Below are 16,472 nucleotides of genomic sequence, written 5' to 3' on the forward strand. Positions count from 1 at the left end.
TCCACTTGGAGACATTATGGGGCAGACTTTCCCAACCTTGCTTACAGCCATAAGCAGGCTTACTATGAAGAAAATGCTTGAGACTGCAGTGTCCCCACTGCCTCAGCACCATTGGAAGGAGCCCTGGGAATGTGGTCACATGTACATCTATTTTGTAAATTTTCAAAAAGAACCTATGAATCCGTGTAAATCAGTTCAGGCATCTCAAAATCTGCAATCCAATTTATGGAAATGTCTCTATTAATCTTTTTGAGACAGGGCCTCACTTCCTCACCCAGGCTGGAGTACACAGGGGCTCAATCACAGCTCACTGCAGCCTCCAACTCCTGGGCTCAGGTGGATTCTCCCACCTCAGCCTCCTGTGTAGCTGAGGTACCGTAAGAGTATGCCATCATGCCCTGCCAATTTTCTGTATCTTTCGAAGAGATGGAGTTTTACCATGATGCCCAGGCTGGTGCTGTACTCCTGAGCTCAAGCAATTGTTTTGCCTCTGCCTCCCAAAGTGCTGGGATTATGGGTGAGCCAACATGACAGCCAAGAGTATTTTTCAATAGGCAATGAGAATCATTAAATCAGTTTAGGATGAAGTCAGCAGCATTAACATATAAAAAACAAATGTGGCCAGGCACAGCGGCTCAGGCCTGTAATCCCAGCATTTTGGGGCGGGTCACATAAGGCCAGGAGTTCGAGACCAGCCTGGCAAAACCGTCTCTACTACAAATGCAAAAATTAGCCAGGTGTGGCGGTGCACACCTGAAATGCCAGCTACGCGGGAGGCTGAGGCACAAGAATTGCCTGAACCCAGGAGGCAGAGGTTGCAGTGAACTGAGATCACACCACTGTACTCCAGCCTGGACAACAGGGAAACTCTCTCCCCCGCCCCACCCCCAGCAAAGACAAATACGGAGAGCATTTATTTTTTTTATACATACATACAACCCTCTCCTCTCCCAGAACCTGTAGGCAAGCTCACAAGAGGGGCAATTAATGTCTCTCGATGTGGGGAAGGGCCATCGCCTGTCCAGGGCTTCCAGGAATAGTTAACCTAAGTGACAGGAACATTCTCAAAAATAAAAACCTAAGCTCTATAGAACTTACCTACACGAATGGTAATTAAAGTCAAGATTATCAGGGCCTCAGAAAAATATTCCTGAGGTTACCACCTAAGTATGTGCAACCACTTATATCTATTTTCAGGGAACAGATGTTCTCTACACAGAAAGCAAGCTCAAGTGAAAAGCAACGTACATTATCTACAGTGGGCTTTAGAAGTACAATTCATTTCGAGACATGTATTTATTATTATACTTTGGTATGCAATCTCAGGTATTCTGATCTGGAGTAAAAAACCAAACTAAATGAACACAACTTTTAGAAACTGATGTTTATTTTCTATCAACCATTTTTCCATGTTGCTTAAGAGCCCGCGCAAGAACAGCTTAAGACCATTCAGTGGTTGCTCCTACCCATTCAGTGGCCTGAGCAGTGGGAGCTGCAGACCAGTCTTCCGTGGCAGGCTGAGCACTCCAGTCTTCTGTTAAGAAAATACCAAAAAAAGCCATCAGCTCTGTCCTCAAAGTAGTATTTTTCCTTACCCCACTCCCTACAGCAGTCTATCAGATGCTGTAGCACACTAGGACAAAAACCTCTTAAAGCTACTATAAAAGCCACAGAGATCATTAGAATAAAACTGAGAAGTTCCAATATATCAGCTTGATGCTCTTCTATCCTGATACATACCAGTAGGGAACTGCTGAATAGGCACAGAGGGCACCTGCACACCTTCAGACCAGTCTGCAACCTCAGGCTGAGTAGCAGTGAACTCAGGAGCTGGAGCAGTCCATTCACCCTGAAATTCCTCCTTGGTCACTGCCTTTTCAGCAGCAGCCTGCTCTTCTTTTTCAATCTGGTTATTTAAAAAAAAAGGGAGGGAAAGACTTACAGTGACTGACAAATTTTGCTTCCTAGAAGCACAGTCCAAGTTGTCCATTTTGCTTATGTAACCACAAGCCTTTGGAGCTTACCTCTTCAGGATCTCTGTAGAAGTAGAGATCAGGCATGACCTCCCACGGGTGTTCACGGGAAATGGTGCCACGCATGCGCAGAACTTCCCGAGCCAGCATCCACCACATCAAACCCACTGAGTGAGCTCCCTGCCAAAAGCGGCAATTATTAAAAAGTGACACTTGGTCAAACCCAAACAGCAAGCATCTTCCTGGCTCCTACATCATCTAGGTACCAAAAGTACAGACATCTCTTAGTTTAAAAGCAATTGTAACAGGGAACATTATAATCAGGGATTTTCAACCAACCTTGTCTGCACATTGGAATCATAGGGATTGAAACAAACAGACAAACAAAAAAACCAAAAAAAACCCCCACACACACGGAGTTTTCAGGACTTCACCACACACTACTATATGAGATCTCTGGAAGAAATGCCTGGACACTAGCATTAAAAAAAAAAAAAATCTCTGGGCAATTCTTATGCACAACTAGGGTTAAAAATCAACCAATTTGAACCACACACAACCCACCTTTTTAGAATCTTATAGTAGAACCCATCAAGTTGGTGTAAAACCAGAAAGGCCAAATGCCTGAGGCCTGAGCAAGAAACATGGACAAAGGCAGAAGAAAACACACTATTTTCCAAATGTTTTCATCTCTCCACAAAGCTGTCATGCAGTAATGTTATACTTGTAGCAAGAATTACTATCAAACTCCACTCATTGGGCCAAAGACCCTTGTGGTGTTAGCGAAAAACTTGCCCCTCATGTAGCACACTACCTACACTTGCGAGTTCATCGGCCAGTCAGTAGCCTCAACTCCAAGCTCTAACAATGTGCACAGGAATGTTTTTTCTAGAGCATGCATTCGTCAATTCTAGATCATAAAATCATTACCTTGTTGTTGCATGGGATGGCAATGTCCACATAGCGCAGAGGAGAATCTGTGTTACACAGAGCAATGGTAGGTAGGTTAACATAAGATGCCTCCGTGAGAGGCTGGTGGTCAGCCCTGGGGTCAGTAACCACAAGAAGCCGTGGCTCCCGGAAGGCTGCCTGGATCTGGTTAGTGAAGGTTCCAGGAGTGAAGCGGCCAGCAATTGGAGTGGCTCCAGTGGCAGCAGCAAACTTCAGCACGGCCCTCTTTGAAGAATTTAAAAGTTAATGGTACTCCAGAGATATTTCATAGCAACTCCCCATATGCTGACACCAGTTCTGTAATCATATGAAAAAGCCTATCTGGCCGAAACCCTCAAATACCTCTTCCTCAAAAATGAAAGCAAAAAGCATTAATTCCTCTAAGTTCTCTAGGTTAACTGACTTACAATGCCCTCACCTCTAGGCCCTCTGCTTGGAATGCACTTCCCACCCCTACTTCTCTCAGGTGTCTGGTTCACTGGCTTCCTTCTGTCTGGAGGCTCCAGAACCACACTTGCCAGGCTCTAAGAACCAAGTAGGTGATTTTTTGAGTAAACTGAGGACATTCACATGCCTCCAAGTTCCTCACATGGTTGTGAGAACACATCTAACACAGAACAATCTTGGCACCAGCAGGAAGGACTTCTGGGCACTGGCCAACTTAATCACTACTACTCCATATAAAGCAGGCACATACCCAGCTTTCCTTAACCTCTCTTACTTCTCCAGAGATTTCCCGCATACATTCAAAAAGAGGCTTGTTTTTCTACTATATCCCAAGCACCCAGCAACACTACCTGGCCCAATCTAGATGCTCAGTATATTTTTCTCAAGCAAGCAAGAACTGTCACTCAGTTCATTCCACAGCAATAACTAAAACTGCCTTTTTTCTACTGTGTACCAAACTATGCAGTCCCAGTAACAAGTCAGTTTCAGGAATAACCCTCTGCAAAAACACGCGTCGGAACCTGTCCTGTCAACATTGAAATAAAGTCTTCACTACATGATTTTCAAATCTGTCAAAATAGTTGAGTTGAATAAAATCCTGTTAGAATTCTTAGAATTCAAGAAATCTACTAGTTTTCTCAACAGAAAAAATGTTAAAATAGAGCTGTGGCAAAAAAAAAAAAAAAAAAGATTCAAGTTGTACTAACTAGTCATTTCTTAAAAATACAAATTAAGGTATTTTTCATTCAAGTTGGCAAAGACGGCCTCACTCTTGTCACTCAGGTTGGAATGCAGTAGACAGTCTTGGCTCCCTGTTGCCTCAACCTCCTGGGTTCAAGCAATCTTCCCACCTCAGCCTCAGCTGAGACTACAGGCATGCAACACCACACCCAGCTGGTTTTTATTTTTGGTAGAGACGCAGTCTTGCCACATTGCTCACCCCGGTCTCCAACTTCTGGGCTCAAGCAAGCCACCAGTCTCGGCCTCACAAAGCACCCATATTACAAAAGCATGAGCCACCCACGACTAGCCTTTTTTTTTTAAAAGAGACAGGATCTCACTCTGTGCCCCAGGCTTGGAGTGCAGTGACAAAATCATAACTTACTGCACGCAGCCCCCAACTCCTGGACTTGAGGGATCTCCCGCCTCAGACTCCCAATTAACGGGAACTATAGGTGAATGCCACCACGACTGGCTAAGAGTCCTAAAAATTTTTTGCTTATGAAACTTGGATAGGACAAAGACTACTGTCCTAATAAAATCTTACTGAAAAATGCTGCAGTTGACACCAAATTTCTGTCCCAGTATTTCGTTGTCTTAAGGTAAAAACTCTGACTATGGGAAAAAGTGGTAAGCCACTTTAATAGGATAATTTCTAGATATTTAGTGACAGAAGTCTACACAGAATGAAATTATAAAGTTCAACATACTGCCAGATGCCCAGCATGTATGTTGAAAAGGTCTTACAGGCCAGGCACAGTGGGCTCATGCCTGTAATCCCAACACTTTGGGAGGCTGAGGTGGGAGGATCACTTGAGGTCAGGAGTTCAAGACCAGCCTGGCCAAATGGTGAAACCATGTCTCTACTAAAAATACAAACACCAGTTGCGCATGGTGGCACATGCCTGTAATCCCAGCTACTCGGGAGGCTGAGGCAGGAGAATCCCTTTAACTCAGGAGGCAAAGGTTGCAATAAGCCGAGATCACACCACTGCACTCCAGGCTGGGCAAGGGGCAACAGAGCAAGAGACTGTCTTAAAAACAAAAAACAACAAAAAAAGGAAAGGCCATAACGGCGACTTCTATGGCTCAGTCCAACTTAAGATCTCTGAACAGTGGAATTTGAGTTATTTCTATTTTCTTATACCTTTCTGTATTTCTCACAATGTCTGTAAGCTTCATTTCTATAATATAAAATCTAATCACTGTCCCACAAACCTGGCCAGTATTCCTGGAGGATATAACACTGACATCAGCAGGGTTTTCAATGGCAACAATGGCACGAGCCGCCAGCAGAAGCTTCTCCCAGGTCCTCTTCAGATTTATGATGTAGATGCCTAAGTGAGGGCAGAAGGATTTGTAACACTTGACCTGGCTGTGCAATCATTCTTTGCAAGTTCAGTGTATGTGGCAGCGAGTACTACCAAACTCCAGTCATAGAGGCAAGCTCTACTGGTGTTAGCGAAAATCCTGCCATTAATGTAGCACACTTCCGACACTCAGAAGTTCATGAGCCAAGACTGGCCTCCATCCTGAGCTTTAATAGTGTGCAGATTCAGTTGGCTAAATCCATCTCTCCTTTCTCCTTCCCTGTACTTCCTGTCCATCAGTGGTTCTTAAGAATCCACTTCCTGACTTTCTGCCATTCTTTCCCTTTTATCATCTTCACTGATGCAAGATTCATCCTAAATCTCCTTTACAGCATGTCACTCCCAAGTCCTTGGTAGCTTTATCTCTAAAATAAGTGCCTTAGCCAACTTAATGCCTTCCCTCCTCTGGTTCTTCCAAGCTATATTGTTTATCCCCACCTCTTACCCCACTTTCCACTCAAAATTCAGTTCAATAGCCTGTATAATTACCTATGAAGTTGAAGGCACTATGGGAGCTATTAGAAACTTATTAGAAACTCGGCTCATGAACTTTCTCAAGTTCACCACCCAACCCAAGTCCCATATCGCGGCCAACTGATGTATTCTTCCCCTGGAGCAGGAACCTTTTCTCCCAATAACAACCCGAACATTTAAAGTATGTTTTCAACCTAGGAGTCTGGTTTCATTTGAGGAAGAGATGATACCAAGAAATTACCCAGAACTAACCACGAGAATAAGCAAGCTCAAAATCTGTACTTACAGCTGGAGTAACAAAAAAATAAAACAATGACTAACCATCACTTTTCCTTTTATAGATGTACTGCTCCATCTGGAAGTCAAGATTGGTGCCACCTAAGTGGGTTCCTGCTGCAAGGAACTTAAGGACATCCTCCTCCTTCATTTGCAGGACATCAAGGGCTCCGGACATTGTGAAAGTTTCCCTTTAAGTTACGACGGGAATCTGAAATGAGAGCAATCTATTTCTTTTCATTCCAGTGAGTTAAGTGGGGTACACCCTTAAAAGCAACCAAAGACTCCATCTCCTACAGTGTCAGGCATTGAGCTTACAGTGCAATGAAGGAGCAAAGTTAACCAATACATGTCGTGTATTACGGAATAGCGCACATCTTACTGAGGAAATGTGGACGGCAGAATAAGCGAATAATAAAACTAAACGAAATTAGCGAATGGAAATTCGACACTTTTCAAGATAGGAATTAAGGAAAAGTTCTGGATGCGCCAAGTTAACAACTAGATATATAAGAGCAGCCATATTTGGAATATGGAAACTAAAAGCAAAAAAATGTATGAACTGGTTTCAGATATTTTCAAGCAGATAGTAGGCGGGTGCTTTGGAATTACTTCGCTGTGCCGTCACCACTTGTTTGTCTCAAAACCCAAGAACCTTAACTCCTGACCCACACGGCGCAAATGGGAAAACCCAACCAGCCCAAGTCGACGGTGTAAATCAGGGCCTGGGTCTCCACTCTCCGCCGTGTGGGCGTCCGAAGGGATAGCAATACGGAATGTTGGCCCGCTTTCTGAACTCCCTCCCACCGGCGGCCTGGCCCGAACCCCAGCTCCGAGCCTCCGCTGGAGGGCGACCTCCACCCGCTCCCGGGGCACTGTGGGAACCCGCTGGCCCGAGCCTAGCCACGTGCAGGCCGCAGGCCTAAGGTGGGGCGCGCCGGGCGGGAGACAGACCGGGTCTGACCGGCTTTCATAACTAGTCTTCGCACCCTTCATTTGAGCGGGAAAAGCTCATTTTTCTAGCCTTGGGAGGCGCCAGGGACACCACACGGAACTCACCCAGAACAACGCCGTATGGACCCCTCTGTAGGTAGCGCGGAAAGGACAGGCGAAGGAAATGACGTTCTTATATACTCCGTTGTCAGCCAATGGCAAAGAAAGTCGAGCGGAAGGAGGGCGGAGCCGGAGAAGAGCGCTGCCGGGACTGGGCTCCTTCTTCAGGAAGGCGGGCGTGCGGCGCAGGCGCGGACTTCTGGGCTGTAGCTGGTAGCCGCGGCCTGGTAGGATCTGGGGAGCTTATGACTTCGGGGTTTCTAGTGCCACAGCGGCGCCCTGTGCATAATTCCTGTCCAGAGCGCGGAACTGAAGCTAGCCAGCCAGGCGGGGCGTTCTTACCCAGCTCCTTGTACCTGCGAATTTGAACGGCTTTCTCGCCTAAGCTGCTGTTTCCTTACCTGAAACGTAGGAAGGTTTGTTCGACACAACAAACTGTTAAGTAAACAAAAACGTGAAGATTTATTTGATTTTCCTGGAGAACAGTTTAACAGGAAGTAATTCAGATTTAAATGTTCACTTAGGGGAAGTTTCCCTGAAAAAGTTAAACAGGACAAGATTGAACAGATGGTATGGATTGTATCTGTCACCTACCTATCATTTTTTTTTTTTTTTTTGGTCGAAGAAAAATTTTTGCAATATCTATCAGTAGGAGATAAGTTTGCTGGGCGCGGTGGCTTGTGCCTGTAATCCCAGCACTTTGGGAGGCCGAAGTGGATTGCCTGAGCTCAGAAGTTCAACACTAGCCTGGGAAACATGAGGAGACCCCGTCTCCACAAAAAATACAAAAATTAACCAAGCATGGTGGTGCGTGCCTGTAGTCCCAGCTACTCAGGAGGCTGAGGCGGGAGGATAGCTTGAGCCCAGAGGTCAAGGCTGCAGTGAATATGATTGCAGCGCTGCACTGCAGCCTGGGCAACAGAGTGAAATCCTGTCTCCAAAAAACAAACAAAAAATAGGAGTTAATTGAAGGGGCGCGTAATCCCAGCACTTTGGGAGGCTGATCTCTTGAGGCCAGGAGTTCAGGAGACCAGCCTGGCCAACATGGCGAAACCCGGTATCTAGTAAAAATTCAAAACTTAGCCGGGCATGGTGGTGCATGCCTGTAATCCCAGCTACCGGGGGCGGGGGGAGGGGCGCTGAGGCGGGAGAATTGCTTGAACCCAGGAGGCAGAGGTTGCGGTGAGCAGAGATTGCGCCATTCGCACTCCAGCCTGGGCGACAGAGCAAGATTCCGTCAAAAATAAATAAATAAATAAAATAAAATCGCCGGGCACGGTGGCTCAAGCCTGTAATCCCAGCACTTGGGGAGGCCGAGGCGGGCGGATCATGAGGTCAGGAGATCGAGACCATCCTGGCTAACACGGTGAAACCCCGTCTCAACTAAAAATACAAAACTTAGCCGGGCGTGGTGGCAGGCGCCTGTAGTCCCAGCTACTCGGGAGGCTGAGGCAGGAGAATGCCGTGAACCCGGGAGGCAGAGCTTGCAATGAGCCGAGATTGCGCCACTGCACTCCAGCCTGGGTGACAGAGCATGACTCCGTCTCAAAAAAAAAAAAAAAAAAAAAATGCAGATTCCTCTCTGTGGCCTGCTGAGTCAATCTGATTTCTGAGCCCACCCCAAAATGAACTCGTAGACCCTTATGGCCACTCTTCCATAGGACAGCACATCCAGGTTCTCCTGCAAGTGACTCTGCAGCTCCACTGAGGCCAGTATGATTTTCTGAGGAGCTTGGAAACCCTTGGACCCTAGCACCGGTCACCCCCAGGCTGCTCTGCTTCATCACCCACCAAGGCTGAAGCACCTGGGGCTTGAGGGACAAATTCAGAGAAGTCACAGCCCCTTGCTGCAAATGCCTCCCACTTCTACTCTCTTTGTTTTGGAAAGAGGATGCATTCAGTTTGTTGGCACAAACTCAGGCCACAGCCCTCCTCAGAGCAAGGCCCCTGACTCCCAGAACAATGCCCTGCCCCCTGCGCCCAAATATACTCCTGCTTAACCCTTCAAGTGTAGATTGGGATTGTTGAGTAGTGAATGCAGCTCTGCAGGGTTCCTCCAGGGGTCTCAGCCTTGGCATTAGAATCACCTAGGGAGCTTTTAAAGTCTTGTATCTAGGCTGAACATATCAGAATTTCTGAGTGAGACCCAAGCATCAGTAGCTTTTAAAGCTCTTGTAGGGGCTTCCCCACCACCCTCTGAACATTCACTGCTAAAATGAACTGACAATAGGCAAATTAACAGGAGAAGAAACATATGCTTTTTTTTTTTTTTTTTTTTTGAGATGGAGTTTCACTCTTGTTGCCCAGTCTGGAGTGCAATGGCTCAATCTCGGCTCACCAAAATCTCTGCCTCTCGGGTTCAAGTGATTCTCCTGCCTCAGCCTCCTGAGTAGCTGGGATTATAGGCATGTGCCACCATACCTGGCTAATTTCGTATTTTTAGTAGAGATGGGGTTTCTCCATGTTGGTCAGGCTGGTCTTGAACTCCAGACCTCAGGTTATCTGCCCATCTCAGCCTCCCAAAGTGCTAGGATTACAGGCGTGAGCCACCGTGCCAGGCCAAATATACACATTTATTAATGTGCTTATGCACAGGAGCCATACAAAATATAAGACTCAAGGGCCAGATGGCTGAAGCTTAAATAGCATCTACTTCACAGGGAAGGAAGATGGGATGGTAAACAATTTAGAAGGCTAGTAAGTGATTTTGGGAAGGATAGGAATGAGTTCAAAGAACAGAAAATTTGCCTGAGACAGAGTTCCTCTGAGCTCTGGGGAAAACAGCAGCAAATTACGGTGGGGTAAGGGGAGGAACTTCACTGTGACCAAAGATTGCCTTATTAGGCAGATAATGTTTCCTGGAAAATCTCTCAGAGCTGCGCTCAGAAAAATAGATGAAGAGTCTGTGTGGGCATGGTGATGACTTTTAGTCTTTTCTCTTCCCAGTGGTTAATATTTCCTGGTTACCTGATGAGATTCCTAGGGAGGAAGTTTTAAGACTATTGTATTTATTCTGGAGGAACTTACCTTATTCAGATAAGGGAACTTCAGACAAAGCCCCTCCCTATGCTTTGGGAAAAGAGGGGATTGAGAGATGGGGTTAGGGGAAGGTCAGAAAGAAACCTTGGTTCTGACGCTATTTCAGAAGCCTTTGTTTTCTTTAATTCAAAGCACTCAGCATGCCAAAGTGCCCTATTCAGTCAGGGGTATCATTTTCTGAGCCCCAACATTTTCCAAATGATTCCAGTGTGCAGCCATATTGAGTTTAAAAACCACGATCCTAGACTCTAGAGTATTTCTTCTTTATTGTATTTTTTTTTTTTTTGAGACAGAGTCTCATTCTGTCACCCAGGCTGGAGTGTGGTGGTGTGATCTCGGCTTACTGCAACCTCCGTCTCCCAGGCTCAAGCAATTCTCCAGCTTCAGCCTCCTGAGTAGCTGGGACTACAGGCCCGCACCACCACATCTGGCCAATTTTTGTATTTTTGGTAGAGATAGAGTTTCGCTTTGTTGGCCAGGCTGGTCTTGAACTCCTAGCCTCAAGTGATCAGCCCGCCTTGGCCTCCCAAAGTGCTAGGATTAGAGGCATGAGCCACTGCACCCGGCCTAGGGTATTTCTTGACTACCTAAGCTAATGGCTCCTGGGAGCAGAGAAGGAGAACTTAGAAGCTAGTTCTATCTAGAGGCTGTTGCATTGAGGCAGCTTTTTTTGGAGGGAGGGGTGACAAAAGTTGAAATTTAAGACACAGTGGATTGTTAATTTTTTTTTTTTTTTTTGAGACAGAGTTGCTATCTCCCAGGCTGGAGTGCAGTGGTGCAATTGCTATTCACTGCAGCCTCTAACTTCCAGATTCAAGCAATTCTTGTGCCTCAGCTACCCAAATACCTGGGACTACAGGTGCACACCACTATATCTGGGTAAGTTTTTGTAATTTTAGTAAAGACAGGGCTTTGCCATGTTGGCCAGGCTGGTCTTGAACTCCTGACCTCAAGTATCTCACCCGCCTTGGCCTCCCCAAGTGCTGGGATTATAGGTGTGAGCCACCGTGCCCTGCTGGTTGTTACATTTATTTATTTGTTTTTTGAAGAGAGTCTCCCTCTGGAGTGCAATGGCGCCATCTCAGCTCACTGCAACCTCCACCTCCCAGGTTCAAGTGATTCCCCTGGATTCTCCTGCCTCAACCTCCCAAGTAGCTGGAATTACAGGTGCGTTCCACCATGCCTAGCTAATTTTTGTATTTTTAGTAGAGATGGGTTTTCACCATGTTGGTCAAGCTGGTCTCGAACTGCTGACCTCAGGTGATCCACCTGCCTCGGCCTCCCAGAGTGTTGGGATTACAGGCGTGAGCTACCACGCCCAGCCTGGTTATTACATTTAATATCAACAATAAGTTAGAAGGCCCAGCGTGGTGGTACACACCTGTAATCCCAGCACTTTGGGAGGCTGAGGTGGGCAGATCCCTTGAGCCCAGGCATTCGAGACTAGCCTGGGCAACATGGTAAAACCCTGTCTCTACTAAAAATACAAAAATATTAGCTGGTGTGGTAATGCATGCCTGTAGTCCCAGCTACTTGGGAGGCTGAGGTGGGAGGACTGCTTGAGCCTGGGAGGTAGAGGCTTCAATGGGCTGAGATTGTGCCACTGTACTCCAGCCTGTGGAATAGAGTGAGACCCTGTCTCAAAAAAACACAAAAAAACCAACAAGTTATAAATGCACACTGCTCAGCCAGAAGTATATGGAAGAGGTATAAGGCATAACCTTGGTGAGCAGGTTTCAGTTTTGCAACCTCCCAGAGTCACTGCTGGGTTCCCTGTCTTGATTGGGCCCTCAGAACTGACTCACTCTAACCTCAGTTTGCCTCAAAATTATGTGTCCTTTCTAACTGCTGGTTAAAGAAATTTCAGCCTCTCCTCATTTCTCTTGGGAGGAAGCAACTGAATGAAGTGAATCGAACATTTCATTTGCACTCACATTTGCTAAGTGAGAAACCCTTATATATCTTTTTAGACTTTCCATCGCTTAGAATCTATAGCTCTGGTCTTTCCTTTGTCTCAGAAATTGGATAGACCTAAATGTAATGAAGCCATCCAAGGTAACATCAGTTTACAGAACATGTGTGGAACGGAGAAATGAGCTAAAACCATCAGAAAACAAACTCAGAAAATGGGACATCTTACAGGATACTGGGGCTGAGAAAGCATTACCTCAAAGACTGGCCCTTTGATACGCCTAGAGAGGCCTTAGACGCTGCTTCAGAATCAAGGTTCCTCTAACTTTGTCTTGTTCTCCCATCCCCTCAGTCCCTACAAAGACAATGTAGAACAACAAAAGTGGGGAGAATGGTGGTGTCCTGGAATAGTTTTTGTTTGTTTGTTTTTTTCTTTTTTTTGAGACAGGGCCTTGCTTTGTCACCTGGGCTGGAGTGAGCCTGATCACGGCTAACTGCAGCCTTCACTTTCAGGGCTTAAGTGATTCTCCTGCCTCAGCCTTCTGAGTAGCTGGGACTGCAGATGTGTCTCACCACACCTGGCTGATTTTTTTATTTTTCCGTAGAGACAGAGTTTGACTATGTTGCCTAGGCTGGTCTCAAACTACTGGGCTCAAGCGATCTATCAGCCTTGGCTTTTCAAAGGGCTGGGCCTACAGGCATGAGCCATTGTGCCCAGCGTAGAGATTTTTAAAACCAACTGCCAGCAAAGTGTGGTGGCTCATACCTGTAATACCAACCCTTTGGGAGGCTGAGGCAGGAGGATCACTTGAGGCTAGGAGTTTGAGACCAGTCTGGGCAAATTGCGAGATCTTGTCTCTGCAAAAAAAATTTTTAAAAATTGGCTGGGTGTGGTGGCGTGCACCTGTAGTCCCAGCTACTTGGGAGGCTGAGGTGGGAGGATTGCTTGAGCCTAGAAGTTCAAGGTTGCAGTGAACCATGATCATACCACTGCACTGCATCCTGGGTGAGAGCAAGACCCTGTCTCTAAAACATAAATAAATAAAAAACCAAATGCCTTGTATGGACCTTGTTTGAATTCTAATTGAAATAAACCAACTGTAAAAAATCATTTTTGAGACAGTCTGGGAAATGTGAATATGGATGATATGCAAAAAATGTGTTAAACTTTTCCAGGTGGGGTAGTGACATAGTACTTATGCTAAAGAAAAGTCCATAATTTTTAGAGATGCATACTGAAGTATGCAAGGGTGAAATGATGTGATGTCTGGGATCTGTCCCTAAAAGCTTCATAAAAGAAAAAGGAGGCCAGGCGTGGTGGCTCACGTCTATAATCCCAGCACTTTGGGAAGCCAAGGCAGGTGGATCATGAGGTCAGGAGATCAAGACCATCCTGGTTAACACGGTGAAACCCCATCTCTACTGAAAATACAAAAAATTAGCCAGGCATGATGGCGGGCGCCTGTAGTCCCAGCTACTCGAGAGGCTGAGGAAGAGAATGGCGTGAACCCAGGAGATGGAGCTTGCAGTGAGCCAAGATCGCGCCACCGCACTCCAGCAGCCTGCGCAACACAGCGAGACTCCGTCTCAAAAAAGAAAAAAGAAAAAATAAAACGAAAAAGGAGTGGCAGGGGCAGGGGACAGAGTTTGGGGAGAGAAGCAAGTGTGACAAAATCTTGGCAATTGCTCCATCTGAGCGATATGAATAAAGGGCCAGTAGACCATTGGCTCTCCTATTGTGATGGCTTGAAAGATTTCATAATCATGTATTCTTAGAAAGCGAGTGTAATATAGCTTGAAACCTTTGCTTCTGTGTCTTCTTTTGGCTCTAGCCCTACACTGCCTTATCTTTAGTCACCATATGACTATTTTCCTCCCACAGAGCCCTACCTCTAATGTGCTTTAAGTCTAAGGCAGCCAAGAAGGAACCATTAAAACAACAAAAAAAAGGCAATGGGCAATGTTTCCAAAGCCAGCTAATGCTCACTAGCCAATTCCCTTCCGAACTTTAATAGTGAGACTGTGAGAGAGGAAACAACAGGCTACTTGCCACAGGACTTGGGATTCACAAAGACAAATTTTCTACCTCATGTTTAGAGAAAACTAGATTATTTCTCCTGATTTTATCATATTTATTTGCTCCCCTAAAAAACAAATGAAGAAAATATGAGGGGAATCTGGTGGCGGAAATTCACCTGCCAATGTAAGGCCAGGAAATTCGTATTGGTAAGAAGCCCATCTCTCTCGGCCTTATCTCTGTCCCTCCTCCCTAAGAGGCCTCACTGGCATTAGGTTCCCTGCACTCAGGATGAGAGTCAAACGAGGCTGAGGAGGCAAGGGACATGGAACACCTGCTCTAGAGTCTAAGTTCTTAGGAAGCAGCCACTCCATCCAACTGTCCTCCCTTCTCTCCTTTCCCATCCTGACCTTCCCTGCTTCCCACAGCACGAGGCCTCACAACACACAGGTCACAGCATTGGAGGCTTGTGTGCCACTATAAGCTTAGGACCCTGCTTCATCCTTTCCCATACCTCTACCCAAATTACTATTTTAAATATGATGTTTTAACCTAAAACCTAAAGTATAAACATTTTAACTTATACATCAACTTAATCTGTGTCATGGGTTGAATCGTGTCCCCCCAAAAAATATATTGGTGTTCTAACCCCTAATACCTGCAAATGTGACCCTATTTGGAAATAGGGTCTAACAGATGTAATCAAATTAAAATGAAGTCATACTGGATTAGGATGAGTCCTAAGCCAATACCTAGTGTCCTTAAGAGAGAAATTTGGACATAGAAACATACACAAGGGAAAAGGCATGTGAAGACAGAGGCAGAGATTGGAGTGATATATTTACAAGCCAAGGAATGCCAGCCACCACTAGAAGGTGCAACAGGCAAAGCATGACTCCCCTTGAGCCTTCAGAGGTGCAATGCTGCTGACACGTTGATTTCAGACTTCTGGCCTCCAGATTGAGAGTTATAAACCATTCAGACTGTGGCAATTTGTTGTGGCTGTCCTATGAAGCTAATACCACATTTCAGAAACATTTATTCATTAACCCTCACCACCACCTGAGGCAGTAAACATTACTACCCCTATTTCCGGCTGGGGGCACTGGCTCACACCTGTAATCCCAGCACTTTGGGAGGCTGAGGTGGGTGGATCACTTGAGGTCAGGAGTTCAAGACCAGCCTGGCCAGGATGGTGAAACCCCATCTCTACAAAAAATACAAAAAATTAACCCAGCGTGGTGGCGCATACCTGTAGTTCCAGCTACTCAGAAGGCTGAGGTGAGAGAATTGCTTGAACCCAGGAGCGGAGGTTGCAGTCAGCTGAGATTGCACCATTGCACTCCAGCCTGGGCAACAGAACCACACTTTGTTCCCCGCCCCCTAAAAAACCCCCAAAACAAACTAACCCCATTTCCTAGGCAATTTCAGTGCCATGCCTAAATAGTGGAGAGCGAAGAGCTTTCAACCTGGGCTGCATGGATTAGAGCCCATGTTCTTAACCACAAGACTAAATATCCCCCCAACTTCTGCTTCTTGTATAAAGTAATGGCTGTTTCCTGGGTTTTTTTTCCCCTGATACAGAGTCTCATGTTGTCATCCAGACTGGAGGGCAGTGGCGTGATCTGCAACCTGCGTCTCCTGGGTTCAAGTGATTCTCCTGCCTCAGCCTCCTGAGTAGCTGGGATTACAGGTGTGCCCCATGATGCCCAGCTAATTTTTGTATTTTTAGTAGAGATGGGGTTTCGCTGTTTTGGCCAGGCTGATGTTGAACTCCTGGCCTCAAGTAATCTGCCTGCCTCAGCCTCCCAAAATGTTGGAATTACAGGCAGGAGCCACCGTGCCTGGCCATCTTTCCTGAATTTTAAAGAAAAGATTTGAGTACACAATAAGAATAGCTATAAAAGAGATAATAACAAGTGTTGACAAGGATGTGGAGAAACTGGAACTCTCATATACTGTGGCTAAGAATGGAAAATGGTATAGTCACTTTGTCATCCAGGTGACAGGGTCTCAACTCTGTCATCCAGGCTGGAGTGCAGTGGCATGATTTCAGCTCACTGCAACCTCTGCCTCCTGGGTTCAAGTGATTCTCATGCCTCAGCCTCCTAAGTAGCTGGGATTACAGGCACGTGCCACCACGTCCAGCTAATTTTTGTATTTTTAGTAGAGACGAGGTTTCACCATGTTGGCCAGGCTGGTCTTGAACTCCTGACCTCATGTGATCCACCCGCTTTTGCC

The 16,472-nt window shown here is 46.0% G+C and overlaps 1 protein-coding gene and 2 non-coding genes across 3 annotated transcripts; all 3 read right to left on the reverse strand.

Moving 5' to 3' along the window:
- Nucleotides 1-1,277: 1,277 nt before the first annotated feature.
- Nucleotides 1,278-7,341, reverse strand: RPSA (ribosomal protein SA). Its single transcript, XM_025375258.1, has 7 exons — nt 7,271-7,341; nt 6,257-6,422; nt 5,310-5,428; nt 2,904-3,149; nt 2,025-2,153; nt 1,741-1,906; nt 1,278-1,534 (listed from the first exon to the last, which is right to left on the reverse strand). Exons 2-7 carry the CDS (start codon nt 6,387-6,389, stop codon nt 1,440-1,442), a joined length of 888 nt encoding a protein of 295 aa, XP_025231043.1. The 5' UTR covers nt 6,390-6,422; nt 7,271-7,341; the 3' UTR covers nt 1,278-1,439.
- LOC112619902 lies at nt 2,696-2,849 on the reverse strand. Its single transcript, XR_003118380.1, has one exon. It is a non-coding gene; the product is annotated as a small nucleolar RNA SNORA62/SNORA6 family (small nucleolar RNA).
- On the reverse strand, nt 5,495-5,645 carry LOC112619903. Its single transcript, XR_003118381.1, has one exon. It is a non-coding gene; the product is annotated as a small nucleolar RNA SNORA62/SNORA6 family (small nucleolar RNA).
- Nucleotides 7,342-16,472: the final 9,131 nt, after the last annotated feature.

Source organism: Theropithecus gelada, chromosome 2 (assembly GCF_003255815.1).
Source record: "Theropithecus gelada isolate Dixy chromosome 2, Tgel_1.0, whole genome shotgun sequence".
Lineage (NCBI taxonomy): Eukaryota > Metazoa > Chordata > Mammalia > Primates > Cercopithecidae > Theropithecus > Theropithecus gelada.

Excerpts from the sequence above, each read along its gene's own strand:
- RPSA (XM_025375258.1), bottom strand. The coding sequence starts at position 6,389 with ATGTCCGGAGCCCTTGATGTCCTGCAAATGAAGGAGGAGGATGTCCTT. Across the intron at positions 1,907-2,024 it reads TCTACAGAGATCCTGAAGAG|ATTGAAAAAGAAGAGCAGGC; the intron begins GTAAGCTCCAAA and ends TTAAATAACCAG. Across the intron at positions 1,535-1,740 it reads TATTCAGCAGTTCCCTACTG|AAGACTGGAGTGCTCAGCCT; the intron begins GTATGTATCAGG and ends TTTTCTTAACAG.